Consider the following 26803-nt stretch of genomic DNA (forward strand, 5'->3'; position numbering starts at 1 on the left):
ACACTGCTAGTTTTTTCAAAGGAAAAATCTGAGTGCATGTTGGGGTGGCGTAGTGAGAAGAAATGTCTGTTGCTGATTTTTCTGACTCCATTATACAAACCTCTTCAGGAAACATCAGTTTTTATGAACTTAAAGATCATCAAATACCTTTTGGAAGTGGCAGATCTCTCTGTGTGTTGTTTTTATATTTTTCTTCTCTCTTGTTCTCTATTGCCAAGGTCATCTGCTTGGAGGCTGGCTACTTTGTTCCTCTTAAAGTCTGTACACTTCCCCAAACTGAAACAGTAATCCTTCTTTTTTGACAGAACACTTGATTGGAGTAGAAATGATTGCAATGACACAAACAGAGGATTATCATTTTCAGTGGAAATCATAAAAGCAGATTGAAAAGGACTCCTAAGGAAAATACAGCTTGTTCTTATGCAGATTTTCTTAGGTAGTACAGCTACAAGATGTGAAATCCTGAAAGCTCATAATCTGGAGTCAGCAACATCTCTGCTGAACAAGGTTTGCATACTTTGCTGTGAATGGTCAGTAGATTTTTAAAGACTCGGAGACTTGTAGTTTATTCTTGCAAGGCGTGTATGCTTCTCACCTGAGGCTCTAGAAAGTGAAGCATTGATTAGCTACAGTGCATTTGCTTCCTGTTGGTCTCCAAAAAAGCCAAAGTAGAGATATCCAGTGTAGAACGTGGGGAAATGTAAGCTGCTTTTGTCTGAGTCGCATCAGTTATCCTACTTGCTGGAGATAGCTTCCTCCGCCTCGCCCTAGGTCTGTGTCTCTGATTTTGTCTCCATTTCTTCAGTCTGTTCCTTAGAGTCTTCAAAGACCTGTTTTTTTTTTTTTTTTTTTTTGTCTTTTTCTCTCCAAAAGCACAGTAAGTGAAGACATTAAACTGAGCCTGTGCTGGTGAGATTATAGAGAAAAGGCTTGTAGTGGTTTGCAAAAGTCTGGGTCCAGCTGCCAGGTCTAATAGATACTTCTCTTTGGGAAATAAGTCCAAATGTCTAAGGTCACATGCATACTGCTGGTCAGTTCCTTGTGAGCAAGCGCTGCAGGTCCAACTCCTTTGGTTTTGATTTCCATTGTTTCTTCTTCCTTTTAATAATCATTTTTCCAGCCAAAAGGAAAGTAAAAATACCAATCCACAATCTTAATGACTGTCAGTTGACTGTACCACTGGACAAGTGGGCTGGCAATGAAATGGGCCTTTAGGTTCCTGCCTCACCTCAAAACTTTCTCGATATTCTGTTTCATAGCTCTAGGACTCATTTCAGGATGTCCCTCCTCATGCAGCCTCCCAGTGAAATGATCAGTGTCTTGCCCCTTGGGCCTTCTGTTAAAATTGAGCCAACTTTCTCACGTATTCTTTAACATTGTGGCCTCTTTATATAGCATTACTGTAGTACACGTGTTATGTGAATCTATATTAAATCAAAGCAGAGGTGAAAGAGGGCTCTGCAATATCTTTGCCTGAATTACCCTCAGTGTTATCAGCTATTCTGAAGGTGGCAAGTACAGAGTATTCAAAAAAAAGGAATGGATGGATTTTCACTGTTATTGCCCATTTTTTCTACAGAATGTGACAAGCAGCAAGAAAGGTCCTGTGTTGAAATAATTGTTCTGACACCTGTAAGAAAACAGCCAGCAAGCTCCTTGCTTGTACTGCCATCCTTCAGTTTCAAAGGGACCAGTTACAAAGATGGGGGAAGCCCTCTCTTATGCTGTCTCGCTTTCCTTTCTGATCTGAGCTGGGTATAGATGCTTTTTGTGCTTTCCCATGTGCCTGTGGCTTGGAAAATCAATGGCTCCTTTATTGTTTCAGAAGTGCCAATGCAATAAATTGTAGAATCATAGTGGCTTCCTGTCACTGATCCTGAGGTTGTAGGGAGCAATAGGTGGGGAGCCCAGCTTTGATGGTCTTTGCTGAAGATGACCAAAGAGAATTTGTGATATGGAAAAAAAAAATTAGCCTGAGGAATCATTTATAATTGAGGAAAAAAATTTCATGTAGCTCTTGGGTTGTACCAGCGTAAGGGAATGGATTCATGGTACATAAAAGGTTAGAGTAAAGAGTTGTAATGGAGCTGCAGATGGCTCTGCACCCTTCTCTCTCACCTGTGGATCACTGTATGAAGACCCTATTTGGTGTTAGTTTTAAGGGGAGCAGCACCCAGAGGATCTCAGGGAAATCTCATCTGAACATGGGCACAGAATGATTCTCCTGGGAGGCTGGCATCTGCTGGAGTCTGGGCAGGGGAGCCACCAGCACACAAAGCTCTGCTCTAGGGCCACTGGCAGAAGGTTTTGGAGGAAATAGGTGATTTTGCTGAGAGTGGGCTTAGAACTGGTAGAAAAGTGTGCTTCAAGTGACGATCAAAAGGCTCTGGAAGAAAATACGGGGCACTTGGGGCTAGAATAATAAAAATTGCATAGGCCAAGGTTTGGAGGCATTCCAGAGCTATTTGTGCTGCCCTGGAGCAACAGACTAGAAAACAGGTACACTGGCAGAGCCGGTAGGCAGCCAGGAGGGGGACAGAGCAGAATGCTGTGGGACCACGCTGCCTCATTTATACAAGAGGACAATGGTTGCATGTTTTCTGCTGGTGTTATTTTATACTCTGCCAGTGCTATAAATCACAGAATCAGGTCAAACCCAGGTTTTGTTCCTGTAGGAGTTGTAAAGGAACTAAGGAACAAACGATTTGAAATAGTAGGGAAAAAAAAGTGTCCAGCAGGCTAGATAGCAGACTGTCTAAACCATGTTTAACAAGGTGCTAATTGTGATTCCTTATGTTTAAAGACTTATTCCAGAGGCTGAGAGAACCACTAATAACAGAGCCACAGGCACTGGAGTAACATAGGGACAAGGAACCACAGTGACTGTGAAGGGTTAATTGAACCTTGATAATATGGTGAAATGGTAAAATTTCACCCATGGTTTCCATGGGTAAACCAAGACTCAGTTTCATGCAGATTGGATTGCTGGACACCCCAAACGAGTCAGAGGTGATAAGAGAGCCTCTTGCAAAAGAAAAGATATCAAGAAAATATGAGAGTCATGGAGTGAGACATAAAAGAACTAGTTGTATAGTCAAAACTTAGTTAAAAGGCTGGAACAATAGGCGGGATACATGCACTGTCCTTGGGATAGAAAGAAGTTGATAGTGAGATGGCTCCGGTTGCGCTGTCCCTGGAATGGAAAGAAGTTGATAGTGAGATGACTCCGGTTATCAGTCTGTGAATTGGTTGATATTTGTATTTTTAAAATACTGGAAGGCAAAGAGAACAGTAAAGTAATGAGATGCACCATTTGCAGCTGATGCAAATTATACTGTAGCAAGAGGACTGAAAGATCGTGGGTACTAGAATGTGAGATGAAACATAGACAATGGCAGGGTAAAGCATGTTTGAAGAAATAGTTTAAAGCATTCAGACACATGGCTGGGCCCTGAATTAGTTGTAACCATCCAGGAAAAATAAGTAGCTATTATAAAGACAGCTTGATGAAGATGTCTGCTCCATGTGCAGCAGCAGCACTAAAGAAAAAAGCGAATAAGATGCCAGCATGTGTAAAGAAAGAGGTAGACTTGGGAGATGTTATAATATCCCTACAGACATGAATGGTAGTACCTCCTGTGGAGTGTTGTGTTTGTTATGGGTCATTTCCTCTGGAAGAGACAAAGCAGTGATAAAGGGGGGTGAGGAAGAGTACATGAAAGTGTTTAGTGGCCTGGAAGGCAGCTTCAATATGGGAAAGAATTAGGGATACTAGAGCTATTGAGTTAGAAAGGGAAGGAATAAAGAGTTACAGTGTACAGAGCTCAGCAGTGTGCAGATGTAACACTGAGCACTGTGTCGGGGAGAAGCTTCACAGTGATGTGGATATTTGGTGGCAGCATAGCAGGAAGCAGGCTTGCTGCCCCTCTGGATTCTCCCTCCATGTAAGGTTGCTGCTAGGCTGAGATGAAGCTCTGCCTGCTCTCCTCACCTCTGCGGTGCTCTGGCGTGGAGGCAGAGCTCTGGCAGTAACATGAGCTGGAGAGCGTGGCTGGGCCGGAGCAGCCAGAAGGATGTCGGAGTGGGGTGATGGCTGGGTCATGCTGGGTTGGCTTTTCACTAAAGCTGCTCCAGCCCAGGGGCCTCAGTCCCTGTGTTGGTGCAACGGTGAGAGGTACCATGATTTCCAGGCCCCCTTTTGGGTGGGGGACCAGAAGGCAAGTACACTAGGTTTGCTGTATCATTTTGGTCAATCTGCATTTTCATCACCTCTGAGGTGGGAAGAGCAGCATGTATTTCATGGGGGTGAGAGGGAAAGGATCTAAGGTTCCTCCATTGCTGTTTATAAAACACTGTGAGTTTTTATGATAGAAGGTACTGTGGAAGCTTCCAGTTTTATTACTTTAAACAGTGAAAGCCACACAGAAACATATCCAGGTGTTGTGTAATATAATACAATGAGATGAGGGCATTTCATGAAATTAAGATGCAACAACTACTTCTTTATGTAGCGCATAATTAACCTGTGGAACCACACAGTGGATAGCATTATGAAGACAAATACCTTATTAAGAATTTTTTTAAAAAAGGTTAGACACTTCATGAATACGAATAGCATCTACATTTGTATAAACCAGAATAAAATTATAAGCATCATAAATCCTTTTGTTTCAAGACATGTAGTGATCACCAGCAAGGATGGGGAAATTATTTTATTCCCATGGTGAGATATGGCCAAACTGGATAAATTTATAGCTGAAAATCAGGCTTGGGTGGGCCAAGAGTCATGTTATCTTTCTGTACACTGAAGTTATTTACACAGGCAAACTTCTAAGTGGAAGTAGAGAAGGAGGCAAAGTAATCCAGGGATTAGGCTGCCAAATTAGGATTTGCAAAAATTCAGCATCTTGCTTTCTCGGACTGCCTTTTAGAGCAAATTCACTTGACAGGTTCTCAGACATGCTTAAAGCTCCACCTTGCATTTAATCTTTAGATACCTCAGGCTATAACCTGTCTGTGGCTTGTTCAAGGGTGCACGGTTTTCAGATAGCAGAAGAAAGTCTGTATATGGGAGAAAGTCATGGATATGCTACTGATGAATTTTCAAGGCATAGTCTGATGGGGTAATAGCAGTTAACCTAAAGCAAATACCGGGAGCCCGGTGGAGAACGTGCGTTCTTGGATAAAGCACCTGATTGTCATTTCTGTAGGGTACCTTTGTTTCATCACACTGCCCCAGAATCCCTGTGTGAGCCTAGTTCAGCTTCCTGCCTGCAAAATAGGAGGCGTAAGTATCCTGGAGCAGCGTTTGTTTTCCTTTAGGAATTAGCATGTACTTTCCTTTTAGAAAAACGCTGGTAATGCCCATTGCTTTTGTTGTCTCTCTTACCAAAGACTTGCCCTCTGGACTGTTGCTTCCAAAAGCGCTCATCTTCCCCTGCTCCCTCCGCGTGCAATAACTGGCAGTCAGTAACGCGAGACTCATGCATAAGCAGCATACAGGTAACCGTTTGGTTTGGACTGTGCAGGCAAACTTCTCCTCCCTAGAACTGCCTGCAGTACTTGGATCGGAACTTAATAAACTCCTGACCCAGTCAGTATGAAACGGTGCAGACTCCTCCAAAGTGCGCAGTTCTGGCCTGGCATATCATTCACTCAGTCTGTTTGGTTACGTTTGAAAAGACACTGTGGGAAGGAGTGAAAGACTGGTCAGTGTCTGCAGAGAGGGGTAATCTGTTAATGCTAGCCCAGGTCCATCCAAAGCCTAAAAATAGCTTCCTAGCATGTCACATGGTAATGAATGGGACAGAAAACCAACGTACTACTCTGTTGGAAAGCAAGACCTCTGGAAGGAATAGTGTCTTCCCACCTCTAAGGTTTGTGTATGTCCAGGGGAAAACTTCCTTTCTCTTTTTTTCTGTCTTTTGACTCCTGAGTTAGCCACTCTTCATGATTATGCCCCACATAAGACACAGTCTGTCACAGTCATACTCAAGAAGCAGTCTGACAAAGCTGGGCTCTCTGGCACCCTGCATCACTATCACTCACCTGCCCCATTGCAGAAAAGGTATAAAGCAGCATCCAGTGGGTGTGGAAGTAGCTAACTGGTACTGCTCTGCATGAGCGTGCAGTCTTTGGGGCGGTGGAGAGTTAGTCCCAGCATCCATATCCCAGGATAGTTTGCAGCTTATTGACATGAAACATAAGATGGCAGGGTTTGGGGTAAGGTGGTCAAGCCAAGTAGGTGGTCAGCTGAGGTTGTCAAATTCAACGCTGCTATTGTCAGTTTGCCTCTTCCAATGTACTATGAGCGTTCAGTATGTTGAGGATGGAGTGGTGCATGGGTGAAGATTTTAAGGGAAGGGAAAAGGATACTGAGGAGGGAGCAGAGGAGAAGTTGGGAAGGGACAGGGAGACAGCTGTGAAAATACTGTGGGGAGGGAAAGGGAAAAGTATGGAGATGGAAACACCAAACAAATAGCAAATCAGCGCAGGGGAAAGAAGGGTGAAGTGACCCTCTCTCCCCCATGGTAGGCCTGGAAAAATTAATACAAATAATTGTTTGGCCTGGAAAATTTGGACACAAGTTTCTCTCTCTGCTGAATCCCTAGTTCTCCTATGAGCAGACATTTTGGGTCTCTGTCCAGTAGATGGTGGGGAGGGGAGGGTGAAGGAGTATTTGCTCTTCCCATTCACTCCATCCTCTGAACAACCCGGCTTATGATGTCCATATCTTTAACCAGGTAAAGAGTCCGTTTAAAAGATTAAAAAAAAAAAAATTGTCTCTTTGTTTCTGTACCCAAGATGTTTGCTCAGCCCCAGCTCAGGCAAAACACTAGCTAAGTTCAGCAAAAGTTTTGCCAGAGAATTCAAGGCAAATTGGGCCTTGTTTCCTTGCTGTGTGGCCAAAGTACCAGATGTAATGAGGACAGACTTTTGGAGTGAGGCGCACCTCTGTGAGGGTGAGAAGGATGTAGAGGATTCTGTTAACTTTCCTCTTGTTTTCATTCCTCTACACCAACATCTGTTGACCTCAGTAACCCCACCCTCTTTCTCATCCTTTTATCTCTCCCGTCCTTTTATCTTCTGTCTCTAACTCCAGCCCCTCTCATCTTTCTGTCTAGAAATTCTTGCTAGCCTATTTTTTTCTAGCATCCTCTGCCTTTTCTGCTCACTTAATCCTCTTGAAATTCTTTGGCCCAAATACCCATCCCTTCTGCTCAATCTCTTTTGCATGCCGTACCTGCTGCTTAGGGAGCTCTGGGCCATGAGAAAACCTGGCTTGTTCTCTACTATCCTAGCTGTCTAAACAGCCAGTTTCCCAGTGTGTGCCTGCACATTTTCATTCAAAGGGGATGAAAGGACAGTATCTTTCAGGTCTGGTCCAAGCTAAACTTAAGGCTGCAGACACCAGGCGCCAAATATTTTGTTCAGCTCCCTGGTTTATCTTCTACAGCCTCCAAATGGTTTCTATTAGTATTCTGACTGAGACCTTGCTGATGGAGTTAGTGGGAAACCAGACTGTCAATTTATTTATACCCAGCCTTGGTGCATAACCATTGTGCATGTGTAAAGCTATTGAGATGCAGAGAGAATACTCTGTATGTGTGTATGGATATGTACTGCCTTGAAGTGAGTTTGCAGGGAAAAGCTGTTGCCCCAAGGTTGAACAAGTGAGCAAGTGTGAGAAAATGTTGCGGTAGCCTTGCTGTGTGCCAGGGATCCCTTTTCTCTGAATCCAGGAAACAATTGCTGTCTCTATAATCTTTTGTCTACTTGTGTTTATTAATATCTTTCAACTCTTAAGTTGTGGATCTAGTTTAACTAGTTACCTAGTTAAATTCCTAATTTAACTTCTGAAGTCCTTCCACCTTGTTCAACAATATCTCTGTGGTGTAATATTTGTATGGCTGATGTCCTGGCCAAATAATATGTCAAGAATTTTTTTTTTTTCTGCTCCTCAGTTTCCTGTTACTGTGACAGTGTGTCAATTAGGAGATCCAGGGGAGCATCCTGCTGCCCCAGGTGCTACCTCAGCAACAGTTCTGGCAGAAAAAGCAAGAAATGTACTGGTCGAACTAGACCAAGAGTTAATAGACTGTTTGGTTCATTCATCTATTACCTGCCTCTAGAATTAGTTTCTTAGTATAAGTATCCAAAATCTGGAGTGGATTAGGTATCAGCTCCTCCCATGCTATCTGCTCTGGTTGAAAACATGAAAAGGGATTAGCAAAAGTTGTTGCGAAGTTTTCCCTGTGATAGCCAGGACACAGTTAATCTGTTATCTCACATCAAGATACCACAGAAGGCTGCCTGGGAGGGCCCGTGGGACCAATGGACATATTCGTATTGCACAGTGGAGCATGATGCATCAAGCTGATGCTGATCCAAACTGGCATTTTCCTGTAACAGAGCATAACTGTGTGGAGATAGGAGCTGATCCTCAAAGTTGGATAGCTTTGTTAGCATGTCTCTGAGCCTGAGCTAATTAGGGCTGATCAGCTTGTCTGCAGCATTCTGGTGCAGAGATACTGTTTCCTGTGTTAGAATTTGCTCAGTTACTGGTAGCTTGGAAGTCTTCGCACCACTACTCAGGGGAGATGTGTCCAAAGGAAGACAGAGCTGAAAAGCATTGGGCTGAAGAGAAAGATGGGGTTGTGGAGAATCCAGACAGGCAGGGCACTGCAGGGAAGATGAGGTAGGGCAGAGCAGCTTACTCCTTCCTGTAAGGCTGTGGCAACCAGACCCTCTACTGTCACTGTGTGTAGAAGCAGCACAGCTTCACTGCCACAGAAGCGTGTTTCCTACCAGCTTGTTAACCAAACCAAAGGTGCACCACCTCTACTGATGGCTCTTTTCTTTTGTCTTGCCTCTCCCACACACTATTCTTCTATGTGTGTTTGTGTTGCACAGCTACAAGAGAAATGCGCAGACACCAGGCTTGCGTTTTAGTGATGCAAGTGGGGCTGGGTGCCAGCCACTGCATCAGCTCCTTTCATTACAGGCAAATGCTATCAATAACATTAGTTTGATCCGTCTGCTCTGTCAACAGCCTCAAATCTAATGAGAATCAAACTACACACCTTCAGCTCCACCCTGAAAGCAGTGGAAGGAGGAAGGAGAGGAAGAAAATTATCTGAGTTAGCAGAGTTTAAAAAATAAAAGTCTGTCAGTGTTTCAAGTGAATAAAGTGCGTTAACAAGTAATCCTGTAGCTGAGGTTTCCAGCTGTTGCTGCTGAACTGTCTGGTATCAAAGCAATATGGGTCCATCATACAGCAGCTAACTTCAGTGCATGAGCAATTACTGTCTGAGGCTTCTCAGGTATATTATAGCTTTATTATTATTATTTCTCTACTCATAGTTTTTTGAGGCCTCTTCATATCCTGAATAAAGCCCCAGGGAATCATAAAGCCACAGGCTGAGTTTTAGTGCAGTCACTACCCAGCTTCTCCCAGATTGATAGGCATTTAGTGCATTGCCTTGATCTTGGAAGCAGGGCCCTGAGATGCACTCCAGGGAAAGCCTCAGTATGTTCTCTGTAATTTTTTGCCCCTAAGAAGATAACTCTCTTGCTGTAGAAATGATGTATTTTTGCTCAGAAATGTCACCACTTCTGCCTGCCCATTGTAACTCTGCCACACTAAAAACCTTAAGTATTTTAATTACATATAATTACATTTAATTAATTGTTTTAATAACAAAACATTTAGGAATCTATGCAGAACTGTTAAGCACTCTCTTTTTTTTTTTGCATTTATGACCCTTGGTTCCCATAAATTTTTCCCTCTGTTTTATTAAAACTATTAATTATTGCTGTGCTTCACTGTACCTGGATCTTACCTGGCAAAGCTTGCAGTGAAGGTGAATGGGATGGGAGAAGAAACGGTGTCAGAGATTTATGTATTTTGATAAAAATAATGTTTTAAGAGACTGTCCAGAGAGCAGAAGTCAGTTCTCAAGAGACCCTAGTAAAGGTTTGAGCACAGAAGTACAGGCCACACTGGCATGGAGCACACACCTTGCATATGGCTATTCCTAGGATAGTGAGTGTGGACTTCTGACAGTTACTAAGGAAATAATCTTGGAATTGGAGTTGGGAGCTCTTGTCAGAAGGTTGGCTGCAGGGTTTTGTGCTGACAAAGTGCATTGGGTTGGTATTGGAAGAGGCAGCAACTGTTCACCAATTGATTCTACTGCTGATGAGATAGCATTTAAAGAGTACACGTGATGTGGTCGCTAAATGCCAGAGATGAGGGATTTTGCAGTTTCTTAGGGTTTTTTTTTTCCTTTTTTTTCCCCATCTATCTAAGCTTTGTCAGTCTCTGGCCACCTCACTGCTTGTGTGAAACTGCCAGTGCTTTCACTGACTTATTCTATGCAGGCCCTTGGTGTTGTTCCTTCTTTGCTAGATCTTTATTTTATTTTTTTTAATCTGTGAAGAAGCAAATACAGAAGATTTGTAATTGAGGCTCCTCCAATGAGGATCCACAGTTTGGAGAAGTCCCTTGAAAGATGATGCTGAAAATCCAAATTCTGTTTGTGCATCTCTGTCTCTGCTAGAGAGTCACAAGCTTTTAATAGACTGTGAAATTCCTCGGAGGTGTTTTTTATTTTGCAATTACTTTGCTATTGATTTTCTTAAAAAACAATTCATAACTTGTTAAAGATCTTTCTCCTCTTTTCCCTTTTCATCTCTGCCACTGCCCAGTGTTTACAATCGTAGAGCCTATTTTGTTTCCCATTGCTTAGGGAGATGACTCTTCTAAACAGAGAGAAAGAAGAAATGAGTCCTAATGATTTGTAAAGCTGGATTTACAGTCAGATCCTGCTAGGGTCTGATCCTAATTCTTACAATGACTTCTGCAAATGTAGTCAAGGCACTTTAACTGTTTGCCTCTATTTCCCTATTTTTAAAATAGAATAGCTCTCTTTTAGAATTGCTTCTGTAGACAAAGACCTGTCAGTTAATTTATGAATGACTGTAAGGGGAAATTGCCATATGTAGCAAGTGTGGACCCCTTAGAATAGAAGAACATTAATAAGAACATTAATAAGAGTTGTCTGTCTTCTGCAAAACTAACTTGTCTCTCTCCATGCACCTGTGAATTTCAAACTCAGCATTGCAACTTCCTGCCTTTCTCTGTCAGGGTCTGCAGCTGGGAACTCAGGAGCTGGAGGAGATGGGAAGCAAGTTTTGCCTTGGTCTGCTCATCCTGCATCTCAAATCCTTGCCGTGCAGCAAGAAAGTGATGGCGCAGGCAGCACTCCTGCTGGATCTGGAGGAGGAGATAACAGACCTCCGGGCACACAGGTCAGTGATAGGAGTATTCAGAGGGTTCTCCTGTAGGTCAAGTTGGTGGGGATGCATTTTGGGTTTAGATTCACAGAAATGACTCTCCTCGTGGCTGAGATCTGCATGATGGGAACTGGAGTGTGTTCAGAGTTACTGGAAGTGCAGAGACAACTGAATCCCGAAGAAACTTCTAAAGCAGTGGCTCCCTGCCCTGCAGCCATTCATGTGGTAGAACAGATGAAAGAAAGGAACCTAGTTTATATTTTTCTACCAATTTCAATTCTTCTTCCAAAACTGATCACTAGAGCATTGGGATAGTACTGCCCTGAAAAGATTTGCCAGCAGGGGACATTCTTCTGCTTAATGGGGTGTCAGGTGGTGTTCTGTCCATCTCAGATCTTCCATGGCGGGGACCTCTTACAAGGAAGATGTCCTTTAAGAGTTGCAGAGTAGGGAACAAATATTGCAGATTCATAAAGGAGTTTGTCAACAAGATTCAGAAACTGTAAACCTGATTATGCGAAGATTCTCCTAGATGTTGCTTGTGTCTTACTGTTTTGAGTCCTGCAGATGTTTGGAGCATAGGTTTGTGGCTTTTTCGTACATAGGAAGAAGTCTAGATACTACTGCTTGTTTAGGAGGTGCTTTTACAAACTTCAAAATTCTTTTCTTAGCTTGATTCTTTTAATGGGATGTATGTAAGTGAGATTGCCCCAGTGGGAATATGTGGGGAATTCGGTCAGGATAAATGTCACAGTGTGGGACTCTTCAGCTTGGATGTGTGATGAAGCAGACACGCTTTTCCTATGTCATCCTTACCTGCTAGTGCTATGTGCAATCATTAAAGTGATGCTCTTCAGAGACCAATGGACAAACAAACTTAGTGATAGGATATGATTTGATGCTCTCCAATAGGTCTGTCATTAAAGGGCTCCCTCAGCTTCATTAATGAAAATGCAAGTTTTTTGGTTGCAGAAATGCCCCAATAATTTACAGTGGGCTTCCAGTCATCTCCCTTCAGGAATACTTAAGTCATTACCACCACCTGTTCCTCATGCCAGAAGCCATTTTTACAAGCTTGTTCATAGTTTTTAATGAAAAATGAAAAAAGAGGACTGAAAAATAGAGACATTCCTTTGAGTTAGCTGTGCTAAGTTGTACATGCGAATGTATAAATGAAGCAATTAATGTGTCTCCTAAACAACAGCTATGCTGTGGATAGCTGTCTGACAAGTCATTGGTGTGTCATTAGAGATAGCCACTGAAGCCTGGCCAGGTGGATGGTTTTGAGATATAAATCAACACTCTCTCTTTGGAACTAGAGCTAGAAGAGCCTTGAAAATAACATCTCTTATGGGAAGGAAAACATTTAACTCTGACTCATCTCAGATGCTGAAAAAAAGCCACCTGGTCACACTGGCTCAGCAAGCACTTCCCATGATCTTTGTAGCTTTCTGTTACTATTTTCTTTGGTTGCTTTTGTATTAGTGGGCATTCATTCCCTTTTTGTCAGTGTTGTGTGGTATTAGAACTGTACCAGAATAATAGTAAGAAGCTCTCTAATCACAAATATTTGTAAAGAAAATTAAAAAAAAAAAAAACACCTTACATGGTAAAACTCCCAGATTTTTCTGTACATGTCCATTACGGATAAAAGCAAAGCCTCCTTATCACTTTAAGTTTTTCCAACATTAGTAATTCCATATCATCCAGAAATGTAATATTACTGATGAAAGGCAGTGTGGCAGTTACTTGTTCATTTTCACACCACTGGGTGGAATTGCAGGTTTATGGATAGCTTAGGTGCAGCTTGTTGCCATTTGCCATTAAATTGTTTAATCCCACCTGCAGATACACTATTGCAGGAGCTTGCTGCAGGAAGTGGGGGGAAGAGAAGCACAGGGAACAAGAATAAACAAATTCTGTCTTTTAGTAATAATTCATTGGAAATGATTGTGTAGTATGTTGAATCTGGTTCAGCAAATTAATATTGTGTTCTGAGTTTCGGTCTAGTCAAGAGAATTGCATAATTTGTTTTCAGTGGGAATAGGAGCCCTACAGGAACCAGTGGATGAACGCAGAGTACAGAGGGCACACTTATGAGCAGGAGGACAGCTCTTTCTAGGTCTCCTTTTCCGTTCACAAACTTTGAGGTAAAAAAATGATTCTTCATCAGAACAGGTCTCTGCAAGAAGCTGAAGGGTACATGTGTTTACCATTTAGTTAATCTTACTCTATAAAGATTAAGTCTAATCTTTCTCTGTTAGGTAGCACAAGGGGGTTACTGAAACCTTCTTTAGCTTGCAGCTTACTGGTGGTATATCATTACACCAGTGGAAATTATTCTCTGTTGCTTCCCGGACTAAAGCCATCTTTATCGGTTTAAGAAGAATGGAGTGTTGGTAGTTTAAAACTAATTCTGTTGTCTTCTGTGATTACCACAAAAACTCATAGTATCATTAAATGTTTTATATACTTTCTACTTCTGAGAGTGTGAGTAGATATGTATGGAAATCCTGAAATTACTTTTACCTGTGCTAAAACAGAGTCAGACTTGGGGATCCTGCAGATGCAACACAGGAGAAATCAAGCAGGTGAAGTTTAGGTGGATTCTTTATGTTGTCTTTTTCTTATACTCTCTACATCTTGAACAGAGGTGGTTTTAAACAACTCACAGGCAATCCCTCTTCCAGAAATCTGCACTGTCCTGTTCCCAGGAAATGATACAGGTGATAGATATTTAAGTAGAAAGCCATGGGTTTGAGTATAGCTAATGCTTTCTACCAAAGAAAACTGTGTGCCAAAGTCTCTCCCGCTGACATGTCTAGCAAGAGAAGGCAATGCATATAGGTGACTCTTATTGGAGCAATATTCACCAATGACAACAGAAAATAATTGGTACTGTCCAACCTTGATGAAAATACAATTTTTATTTAGTTGGTAGGGTTCTGTTTTGCTGAAAACAAGCTGAAATTATACAGTGAGCAGTGTGATGCATTGCACAGTGCTTATGTTAAATATGTCTGTCTGTCTAATGTCTCCTACATGTGCATTTCTGAAGTGCCTGTCTCTAGCACTCTAGGTGACAAGGTCAAGCTGTGGAACAAGAAGTTAATCCAGCGCTGGATATACTTGACTCCCAGATAAAATGCCTCAATGTAAAGTCATATTGATCACAATGTGCAGAGTCAGAGGTCTCCTCTGTTGTGAAATCTCTTGTCTCCTGCATTTGTCTCCCTTTGCCCTGGTGTCTGGTGTGCGTGGCACTAACTTGGCACCTCAGTATCTCCCACCGACAGCAAATGTTTCCACCTGTCAAGGCTTATATCTGTACGTGTCTTTTAATTTTCCCCTTGTTCAGATTGTCGCTGGTTGTTTTGCAGCCTTATTCTTTCCCTGCTGCTCTGAAGGGGATGGAAGAACAGGCTGGATCCTGTCTGCTTCCCTGGCCTAAGCTGTTTGCTGTGCACTGCATATAGTTCTGTCAGAATCAGTGGTCAGTAAATTGGATCAAGGCAATAGCTGTCAGGGATGTGACTGGTCTAATGGGGGCATCCTATGTGAATGGAGGATTTCTTGCACCAGATCAGACCACTGGTCTGTTGTGGTCAGTGTCCTGTCTCCACTGAGCCACAGAAAGGTGGAAGAAACCTTTAGTGGACCTAACTACAGTTTGATACACAGGCACAAGTGTCTTCCTGACCTCAGTCTACAGTTTCTTTCCCTTAAAGCATGAACAAGAATCAGAGTAATTTACAAGCGTGAACGTGGAATAAGTTTCCAGCAGTGGCAGAGTAACAAAGTACCTGCATCTGAGAATAAATAAATAAGGGGCTGGACTCAGAACTTCCATCAGCATGGCTAGGCAGCTGGTAGGACAGTGAAGTATTTCCCCTAAAACCCAGAAATCCTTGGACAGCAGGAAGTTTGCCTAACAGCTCTGTGCCACTGGTCCTCAACATGCCTGTATGACAGGTGTTTCAGGAACATGCCAAAATCTGGGGAAGGTGTAAGATAACAGCACGCTGTAGAGCTATAGTGTGTAATTGCCCCAGGAAGAGGGACAGGGAAGTGCCACTTTCTCCAGGTGTGTCAACCAGCTCTCTTCTCTGTTGTGCTGGATACAAACTATGCATGTTCAGGGGGTAGGTACATCAAGTTCCACCTAATTACCAAGGTGAACATACACCCTTCTTGAGGCTGCCTTAAAGAACAACAGTCAGCTCCTGAGATTATTCTCTTTGGTACTGAAGCGACATTGCATGATTTCTGGATCACCTGCAAATGGTTGTCTATGTTATGTCTAAAGTATTTACTCTGTGAACCTTCTGCAGTAAATTCCAAGTCCCTTATTCATACTTTCTTTCTCCCCACAAAGCTACCACAAGACCTACTTAGGAACTTAAGTTGTTTGTGGCTTTCTTTTCACAAACACTATTTAGGTGTTTTTCTGCATTGATAGCCATTTTTCCACCAGCATGCAATAGGGTCTTTGTTATGGACCACTCTGCCAAGGTTAAAGGCAAGATCTGTGGACAGTTTGCTGTGCTTTATAGCCTTCTCCTTCCAAAAACAAAGCAGTGAATCAGATACACAGGCATTTTATTCTGCCCTCTCCCCAAGGCATAAGTTGGCCTCACAAGCATACTGTTGCCATGCCCCAGGAAGAATCACTAATTTTGCATTTCCAGCCTCCCCGCAGTGCCTTGCAGTCAACTTGGGCATTCAGGAGTTCTATGCTGGGAAAGTGAAATGCCAGCATGTACTTCAGACATCCTGTTTTTTGATTATAAGTTTCATGCCTCATTTGCTGTAAAAGCGATTAGGTTTTAGTCAACACTGTCCAGGTAACTTCACATTTGTCATGACCACAAAGAGGATGAGAAGTGACTGCTCACTTGAAGCAGGTTGGAGAGAGAGAAAGCAAGAGCAACGCCCTGCATCACAGGTATCCTCCCCTGCCTTCCTTGTGGTTTGAACTGATGGCATGTTCTCCTCTGCCCTTCAGGTTGTGCTTGAAAGTGTTTTGCGTATGCTGCAGCAGTTGTAGCCATTTGTTCATGAGACACATCTTACATGTTGAGACAGGCCTTTGCGAAGTCATTAAACATTTTCTGTTGACTCAGATACTATTTATCTCCTGTGTTTCTCCATCATAATCATATCTTTCTTCAGCAGAGGCACATTTCTTCCCACCTCAGATGGTAAATATGCCTAGCTCTGCTATTAATCAAAAGCAGAACGCTTAATTGCTACTCTGGTCCTTTGTCCAGATGTAATCTTTTCATCTTCATTGTGCTGAGCACAGTCAGATTGGTCAGTGTATGGATGGGAAATCCAAGAATTGACAGGAAGGATTTGCAGGTCGGTAGGAACTATGCTTCCTCTTGTTCTATACTGCATTGATGCACCACTGTGATGCTGGATGGTATTGAGCTGTTGGATTTCCCATCTTTTCACTATAATGCACCCTTCCCTGATTATGGTTGTGCAAGCAGTTCCACTTGTCATTTAAATCATGTGGCTAAAGTGTGTTTCAGATCAAACTTAAGTGAATTTGGGGAAATGAAGCGGATAAGGAGGAGAAAAGTTCAAACAACAAAAAAAATTCGTAGATGGAACAAAACTTGTTCATGTCGTCTGGGACATCTTTAAACTGTCTTTGAATAGCAGAAATGCAGCATTGTGCTTCTGCACCTTGATGGTAAATGCCTCCCTAGCCTGGTGGTTTGGCTCTTCCTGTAGTTACAGGGAAATAGAGGTTCCATCCATTGCTGTGGTAAGTATTCATTTTGATTATAGAAACCGGAGCGCACTTCAGCTGAAGGGTTTGAATGCAAGGTAATCCATCCCCCTGCAGAGTGCCCTGTCACCTCGCTGTTTGGTGTTCCAGCAGCTGTGGCGTCAGGTCCCCTTGAACAGACTAGACAATTGGACTCTGGGGAGTCCTCTGACACATGGATGAAGATGGAAGTGCTCTTCCATCATTTTGTGAATCTGTCCCCAAGGGGGAAAAAAAACCCTAGGAATTATTTGACAGTTCTGATTCAGATTTCTATTTGATTAAAGCTTCATTTTCCTTTAAGCAAAGATTTGGGGTATTTTTAACTTCGATCATCTGTGGACGTTAAATACCTTGTGGCAGCTTTCTGGAGAGGAGGTTGTTGATTCTGTTTTTTAGCTTAGTCGCAAATTGTACTGTTGGTAAAGGAATTTCAAATTTCTGCTGCTTTATGACCATCTCTGGATGTGGTATTTCTGTATTTCGATGCCTGAGTTGAAAAGTGCCATGAAAATTCTTTACCTAAGTATGCGAAACTGCCATGTCATGTTGGTGGTGCAGAATATGGGGCGAGAGGAGTTTCTAATGTAATTCACGTAATGTTTTTGTGGGCACAGTGTAACACTAACGCAGTGTGTCGGGTATGAAAGTATCTGAAGCTGGGCTTTGGAATGGTCTCACATTACTGTACCAGTTAGGATCAGGAGTTCAGGCAATCCTTTAACTTCAGACTGTCTTAAAACACGCTCCAGTGATCTTTCACACTAATGTTGCAAGAGTGTTGTCTTCTTGCTCGATAGGGTCTGAATACACATGACCTAAAACCTTGCTGCCTGTGTCATCCAGAGGAAAAAGCTCAAATCTTGAGTTCAGATCTATCACAGACTTCATGTTTTACTGTCACTATATACCTTTATGATCATGCTTTCTAAACAAGAAAGTGAACCTTCTTCCAGCCGCCCCTTCATCCTTCTCATTCTGCAGTCTTCAGCATCTCTCCTTTATTATTACAAGAATACAAGCCCAGTGATCTCTTTGGAGGCTCTGCTGAGCAACACAGCCTGTAATGAATACATTTGATGTTTAGAAGGCCGTCATGTAGCTCTTCACAGGTGAGTCACTGTAATTCAGCAACTGTTCATTAACACTTTCTGAAGATATCCCTGTTTTCCTCCTATTGATTTTTATTATTATTATGAAATATCTTGGGAGCTGCACAGCTTTTGTTGATTGTTATCAGAAGCCAGCCCCAGCTATGCCAGGCTGGGTACAATTATTCACGCTTATTTCAGGCGTAATTAATTTATCATTTAATAGTTAGATAGTAGCAATTTAAATAACAACAGAAAGGAAGGAGAGGAAAAAAGCAAATGGAAGAGAAAGAAATCATAGAAGGAACTTCACACACACACAGAAGCACGGCTTGCTATCATGTCTGTCTGAGGTTATTCAAATCACTGTACACATACAGATCTGACTGGACTGCAGATAATGAACTTGTATAAATTCAGCAGAACAAGTGGGCTCTGCATTGCCCTTTCTGTGAGGCATATTGGTGTGGTACTCCCTGGTATTAGACATTTTCATACTGATTAGGAGTGTCTTTATTTCTGTGGTGCATTCCTTTTGCCTTAAGACTTATCATGAAATATGAATACCATTGGGACCATATACATGCTGGGATGGAAAAATAGAAAAATAAAGCTGATTGCTAGCAGGGGTTCAGAAGTGATTCCCCATTATGAAGTGTCCCCCAAATGAATGTATTATGAGGGGTGTACATGTTCCTCTGGCCTGGCCTTTGTAGACCAGAATAGTGCTTTCACTGGAACGGAATAGATTGTCTCTCCTAGAAGGGCAAGAAGCGGCATGGTCTCAGGAAGGAATGGTCTAAATAGACTGTTGGTCATCTTGAGCACAGCCAGAAGCGGGACTTCAAACTGAACATATTGTGGTTCTAGTGTCGAAAAGGCAAGATTAGAGTGCTATATATACTTTTATATAGACTATATATATAGTACAGCAGTAGCTGAAACACCACTTGAGTTAGATCTCGGGCTCTGGCATAATAGCAGGAGAAGGCAACTTAGTCAGTGCAACTCTGTTGATGATCTTTGTCCTTTGTTTTCATCTGTTTGACCAAATTCAGAGGGTGTGGATGAACAAGGCATTCCTGAGGTGGGAATCCTTGCGTCTTTGTGCTGGTGGGATACATGGATAAATAACAAGGCTATACCAAAAGGTCTTGGTGCTGTAGTGTTTCCATGTGGCGCTTTTCCAATTAGGCTTCCCAGATGCCCAAAGAACTTCAGAGACCTGTGAAACCAAAGAATAGGCAGATCTTTCATATTGATATGTGATGTTGTATGTTCTTTTGGGTGGGGAAAAACAATAGTGTTACTTAGTGGGATGGTAGTTAGACAAAATGCAGTCCCAGCCCTTTGGAAGAAGGCACATTTCTATGGAAGTAGAGTGTATTTTTTCTCTGATGAGTTATCTTCTTTATTGTAATTGTCACTTAAGGCGACCTTTAATTAATCTGTCCATAGCTCCCAATAGAATCTTTTGAAGAACACACTCATGTAGCAGAAAATTAGGTTTGGTGAGGGTCAGAACAGGCTTTACCTCCCACCCTGACCTCTTGTGTGCTGGGGAGTTAATCATGGGATGTAAATCACAGAACAGGAGACTTTCTGATCTGGATTTCAAACACTTCAGCATTTGGAGTTCTCCCCGCTTTTGGACCCAGCATAGGGGCCCAGATGTCCGAGCATCACAGAATCTAAAAGCAAACTGAAATGAATCCCAAGGGCCTGTGAGACTGTATAGAGCAGTGTCTGCCCACCCATCAGGAGCATGAGAGCCTCACAGTCCTCCTGCACGGCAGTGATGGTGACAGCAGTGCATCCATTTCCACTGCCTAGAGTAAAGATTTCCTGTCATGGGCAAAATACAAGAACAGAAGGAACTGAATCTCCTTTAAAACCACCCAGTCTTTCCCCAGACCAGAAGTTTCCGCCCATTTAAATGACCCAGACAAGAAGAGCTAAGAGAGCCAAATGGTTCTGATAGAATGATACTCCTAGGCATACTGTGTCACCATCTCTGTTTCCTTTCTCTGCAGGGGGAACAAGAAAGCATGCATTTCTGCTTTCAAGGCAAATATTTCTGCTTTCGAGGCAAATAGCTTGTTACATGTCCTTTTGGTCTGATGCCCAGCCTGCAAATGAGAGTCTGACCAGGCCCTTGGTACTGTGGTGACAGCACACACTTGCCATCTAGGAGCAAATCAGAAAACTTAGCGAGACAAATGAGAAACTAAATGGTTAAAGGAAGAGAGAAGATGGAGAAATTCATAATTAAAGCTGCTGAGTTGCAGTAAAAGGAGTGTATAACCTAGAAGGAAAGCGGGTGGGTGAGCAAAGTGTCATATTCGGAGGTGAAAGTTGGCACTTGAACAGCATTGTAAAGTACTCCAAACCCACCTCCACTGACATCTCAGCTGTATTGTATATTCTGTCGGAGGCTCTGGCTGTTCAGTGTATTGTGGCTGTGACTCACACACAGACCCTGCTGCTTGCTGCTGCTCTAGGTATTGTAAAAAGAGACATGACAGAGGCAGTGAGCGAGACATGAAATAACTAGGTGCAGGCTGTTGTTCCAAGACCCAGCACACACGTGTGCAGCTGGATGAGCACATGTCCGTACAGAGAAAATGTATAAGCGCGAGCCCTTGTAGCCTCCACCAATTCATTGTATCCTCTCAGAAACAATATGGATTTATTAGAATGTATTGGTTAAGTGTAACGTTGGCAGACAGAGCTGTAAGAACTAGGCTGGAGCCGAGACTAGGATATGATGGGAAGAATCTGTGTAAAATTAATACTTTAGCCTTTTATTTATTTTTTATCTGCAAAACAGGTGCTCAAGCTAAAATCCCAGCTCCAAATCCTACTTCAAATACAAGATGAAGATCCATCCCTTTGTGGTCCTGGCCAGTCTGTAGCACTGAGAAATGCGGCACAGATGTGTGATCTTCTCTTAGAGATGTCCAGGGCAGAGCACTGACGTGCTCATCACTGTCACAGTGCAGTGGCAGAGGTGTGGGACTGATTGTGGCATGGAACAGTGAGGATGGACCTGCGATGTGCTGAAAGGATTCAGTGTGTGCATGGTGATGGTGGGTAAAGAAATGGGAAGGATGCTGTTAGCTAAGATAAGTTTGCAGATCTCTAGGGAAGGTTGCGGCTCTGAAAGAATTGGATTGGGGTGTCTTGGCAAAGCCGTGTGGGCGCCCACGCGTTTAGGACTGAGATCCTCAAGTCAGGTTGTGAATCAGGAGATGGGACGAGGAGGAGCTTCGCAGCATCTCTCGTTAACTTCGTTCAGTTTCCCAATTCCTAAGTTCACTTCCAGTACTTGAATTCAGCTTCTGTAAAAGCAAAAGGGCAATGATATTCTCGTGTTTCTTCTCAAAAGTGACACAATTACATGTTTTCCTTAGCAGACAAGAAAACTGTTGTGAACTTTCCTTTTCTGAAAACCCCATTTAGAGTTTTGGCTTCCCTCTGCCTTTGTGTCTCTTGGTAGAAGCTGAGGGCTGTAAACAGCTGCTGTCTGGAAATGTGAGTGTTGAGCAGAGTGAACAACCCAGAGTGTGCGTTTGCTGTAGGAGCAGGAAGGAGAGGCAGACTCAGAACAGTATAAGAGAAAAGAAGAAAAAACATACCTTTTGCAGCTATTAGGGGATGTTCTCCCTATATTTACCTCCATGATGCAGTCAGAATACGCTTCTGAATGGCTCCATCTCCATTCTTGCTTTCATTTTTTCCTGTTAAAATTTGTGTTTGTAAATGGATGAAAAGTTAGTTTTAGGAAGGTTGAATTTCGTTTTTTAAGTATTCAAAACATGCTTTTTGGTCAGACTTTCAAATATCTGCTTTAACCATTTTAAAATACATAATCAGCAGTTTTACCTGTGGCACATTATTCACCAGGTAGACCATAATGGTTTCTTCTTAAGTGTTAAGAGGCAGTTACTACCTTAAATCCCTATTTCAACATGAGTTAGAGTTTGAGGATTTGGACTTTGAAGGCAGAATAAGCAATAGAAACAGCTGAACAGCAGAAAAACAGATTCTGCTATCAGGCCAGTATCATCAGAAATAAAGAATAATGCGAAGAATAGAAAGCATTTGTTCTCTATCTGTTTCTTTGTCTGATCTGTCTGTCCTGTCTAGTTTACCCAACATGTTTTTACATCACACTCTGCACTTCAGAATTGTTTCTGAAGAGGCCATACTATAGCATCCTCCGTAAAGTATCAGCATCTTATTAAAACATAAAAGTCCAATGCAGTTCAAAATGCAAGCAAAACCCCTATTTCAAATAACAAAATCGTGTTTCATCTTCCATTGAGCTGCAGGAGGCAGCCAAGAATTTGGGTAAAGTACTGGTACCTGGATTTATCTTTTCAGGCTTTCCCTAACATTAATACTTTTTGTTGTTCCAGCACACAACTTGTTTCTTCACCTGTGAATAAGTGAATTGTAAGAAGACAGGATCTACTATAATAGATGAGTCCAGTGAAGTGTCCTTCCTGACAGTGCTCAGTATTAGAGCTAATATCAAAGAGCAATGCAAGATATTGCCATAGTGGACAATTACAGAATACTCCTACACCCTGGGGGAATGCCCTTCTGTCTTCAGACAGTGATTTGTTTATACCTGGAAACATGAGAATTTGCACCCTTTGCAAATAATTATAATAATCCTGTCTAATGAGCTGTTCCAGGTGCTGTCATTTTCTGTATAAATGCCTAATGCTTTTTGACTCTTACATAGCTCCTGACTGCACTTTTCTGTCTTGTGAGTTTTATAGTTTAGCTGTGTGTTGTGCAGAAAGAGAAAATATCTCCTTTCATCAGCTGGTCTTTCACCTTTGCAACTGCATCTTTGTCCTCTGCTGTAAAAGAGAACAATTGGGAGTGCCCAAATAGCCAGTTATTTTGTAAACAACTATCAGGTCCCTTCTTGTGCGTCCGGTCATGAAAGATTCCCAGTGTTTTTGGTCTTCCTGTGCCTCTAACTATTTTATTACCTGTTTTGGAACCTTCCTATTTGTGAGATATATTTTAAGGTATAGGAAGACAAGAATTGAAGATGGTTTTGCTAGGGGAAGTGTAGCATTTGTTAAAGTAACAGTTTTGAAATATTTTCAGTATTGCTCTTTGTTCCTTGCAGCTGAGGTTTAGTATCTTCAAGAATGATGGTAGGTTTCTGGATTAATCACCCCTATCATCACCTGGTTTGATGAACTGTATTGGAGGAACCATTTTATCTTTAAGCAATTATCATGGAAGATTACTGGCTGCAAATGGGAGTTGTGAGGAAATGAGAGCCTTTCAGGCGAAAGTGCATGCCCATAAGAAATCATGTCTCTTTTAGACCTTTTAGATTTTAGTGTTCTCTCTCTGGCTTGAAGATGGTGCTTATTCTTACCTAAATAGTTTGGAGAGACCCAAGCAGAAAAGAGCCAAACAGATGGATGAGAACATGATCCTGCTGGTTTATGGGTAGTACAGAGCAGGGAGCAAAAGATGAAGGGTCCCTGTAAATGGTGGATATGGAAGAGCAAGGGTATGCCAAGACTTAAACCCTTCCCTCTCCTGCAGCTCACTGTTTGGGGTCTTGAAAGTCCTTTCCAATCTGCTGTGTTAGTTTCAAGAACTCAGGATTAAAAAAAAGGGGTGGGGAGAAAGATGAAGCATAGGTGAGGCTGAAAAAAGTGGGCTTAGGTTCTTTGTGCACATCGCTGAGGCCTCCCTGCTTCTTCCGAGGAGGAGCAGTTTGGCGATACGAGATGCAGAACGAAGCTTCTGTTCACTTTTCTCTCTTTTTTTAAAATCACACCCCACTCTTACTGTGAAAATGTACTATTCAGGATCAAAGCCTCGCGTCTGAGCAGAGAAAGCCCTGGAGAGCAAGGCCTGAAGGCTAAGCCCACAGTGCTGCTGCTGGCTGACTGTACTAGTCTGTTTGGGAAATCTAGTCATGCATGACCTAGCACCTGAAGATACAGCAAAGCCGGGAGTGTTCTTCTCAGCAACCCTGCATAACTTTTGATCTTTGTTCTCTTTGCCAGCTCAAGTCCCTCTGGTGGTAATGGCCCATGAAGAGCTAATCCTCAGCAGTGTCAGGTATCTGTAAGGCTTTTCGGTAATGCGGCGTCTACTAGTTCCTTAAACTTCACAGAAACTGAATACTCTGGCATATGGTCTGGAATTTATTTGGCAAGGGTTAATGATTAGGGTCTGTTGAGGTCTCTGCCCTTTTCAGAATATTTTTTCCTCATATCTCTTTTCTGGCATCTCTGTCCACTTACGGAGTGACACTAGGTAGCCAGCTATTGGGGAAGAAGCAATAGCAAGATGTTTATTGGAACTTCAGGGACGATTTCCCCTGCAGGTATGAAGGGAACAGCCACGAAAAGGGGAAACCTGTTTGCAGAGAGATCTCTTCTGCCTTGTGGTGCTTGCCTGCCTTTACTGCATCCCTTGTGGGATGCTGGGATGTGTGCTAGAAGGCTATTAACACTGCTTCAGACAACCCGCCTCACAAACAGCAGTGTCCTTGATCCATCATTAAAAACGCCCTTGACATGCTGTGTCATTGGAAGCAGGGTTTGTGGTGGTAATCCCTGGCAGCACTCTTACGCCGTGGATGTTGCACAGAAAACTCCAATAGATTTTGTTTTATTCTTCAGGACGTGGCCTGGGGGATGGTTCGGTTTTCCTGCCTTTATTATTATTATTTTTTTAATGCTTCCCTGGAAGGTGTATAAGATCTGTGGGGGTAGGAGTGGAATCCCAGGAAGGTAACCTTTCCCATCCCTGATGGGATCCGAGATGGGATCTGTGCATCTGAGATGCGCTCAACAGCGAGTTGCACATAAATGCATCACAGCTGTTAGTGCAGCTTAATACAAACAAATGTAAAGCGTGGAAGGAAATAAACAGCCCAGCCCTCAACAGGGTCCAGGTTTATAGAGCTGCAACAAGTGCTCACTCCCATATTATTCCAGGTAGTTAGTAACAGTTTAGCTTTGTTAAGAAGATGTCAGCCTTACTTCTGCTTTCTTTTGTATTTGCATACTACTACCCATAATGTAATTTCTTTTTTTTTTTTCCTTTGAACAGCAAATGGTGGTGAGGACTTGATTCTAAGAATTTTAAATGCAAAAAAAAAAGTAATTATTACCTGAATGTGTAGAAGGAGGAACAGGCCACATTTCTTTTCCTTTCTTTTCCCCAAAGTGTCAAAGGTAGAGGGAGATAAAGGAGTGTGTCTGTCCTCCAAGCAAGACCTTCCCTTCCACACTAAGAAAATAATTTTGGAAGTATGTCAGGGAGCTTCAGAGCTTCAGGAGTAGTGAAGCCCAGATCCCTGCCGTCTGCCTCATGGGAGGTTTATGTCCTCAGAGTTTGGGCCTGAACTTTGCTCTGAGCCTTTGCCACTGAACAACACTCCTGTGCAGCTTGCTGCCTTGCTGGACTATGTCTCCACTAGGTCTGTGGTTGACCTAATTGGGCAGAGTTTTCAACTAACTTACAGCCTTTACACCCTCTGGGTGTCCAGCCTACCTCCATCTCCTCTTGTAGTGGTGGGGTGAACATGCCTGGAAAATTTCCCTGCTTATTCCCACCTTGTTTTTTAAGAGATTGCCTGTGCTCTGCTCGGAAAATAAAAGCATGGAGGCATTTGCCCTTGTTTAGCTCCCTGCTGTTGGGTCAGAAGTGGAGATTAATAGGATAGGAAATGTGTTTCTACTCTGCAGTCAGTAAAGGAAATTCACTGGAACTAAATTAATCATGAAACAGACACAAAGAAGAGAATAGATTAGCAGGGAATTAACTCATTAATTAGACTTGTACCAAAGTTCAGAAAGAGGGTTTCCTTCAAGATGATAACCGAGTGCAAAGATCGACAAGGGTTGTTCTCAGGGGCACACTTTTTTTTTATTTATTTCTAAACTCCTTCAGGTTTTGCTTTAGCCCGATATTTGATTATAACAGCGTATCTAAAAAGCTGCTGGAAGGAATTCAGCAGCTGGCAAAGTCGAACCACTAAGTGCCCAACAGTGGAAGCTGTTATCTGCCCATTCACATCACTAAGCTCTGGGTCATGGTGTTAACATAAATGCAGGAGCCCTTTCTGTTGTGCCACTTGGCTATATTTAGAGCTTGATCCCAAGTTCTGGTGTGCTAGCAGCAGCTTGCTGGAGAGAGCTTTTTCCAGCATTAGAGTGAGTAGAAACCACATGCAGATTTAAATAAGGTAAAGTGCTAAAGCACTGTCCTCCGTGCTGCACTACTCAGGACCCCCAGCTTGTCCTTTCTGTTCAGGTTTGCAGGGAGAGGGGTGGGACAGAGGCAAGTCAGCGTGGGTTTCTAAGGAGATGGGGTTTAACTGCAATCTCCTCATTGTTCTAATGAGCCCCTTCCCTTCATGTCCCCTCTTGGGCCTGGCTGCGGATAGGACTCGGGGTTAATTTAGGATCCACACAGCAGTGTTCTCATTAAAGCAAGATTTACATTGCCTGTCTTATTCATTGCACTTTACCACAAGCTTCACTGCTGTGCAGGAGAAATCACTCTCTTCATGTTGCCAAGTTCAGATTCTCTGGTGATGGGAACATAGGAGAGAGAACAGGAAAGAACTCGCTTT

At 42.6% G+C, this 26803-nt stretch overlaps 1 protein-coding gene across 1 annotated transcript in view; it reads left to right on the plus strand.

Moving 5' to 3' along the window:
* Nucleotides 1–26803, plus strand: part of AGBL1 (AGBL carboxypeptidase 1) — a 356032-nt gene that overhangs the window by 253462 nt on the left and 75767 nt on the right. Inside the window, exon 23 of the mRNA XM_067305788.1 lies at nt 11150–11313. Within this exon, the coding sequence (XP_067161889.1) occupies nt 11150–11313 (164 nt within the window). The remainder of the gene's footprint in view (nt 1–11149; nt 11314–26803) is intronic.

This window comes from Apteryx mantelli, chromosome 15, assembly GCF_036417845.1.
Source record: "Apteryx mantelli isolate bAptMan1 chromosome 15, bAptMan1.hap1, whole genome shotgun sequence".
NCBI classification, from domain to species: Eukaryota; Metazoa; Chordata; class Aves; order Apterygiformes; family Apterygidae; genus Apteryx; species Apteryx mantelli.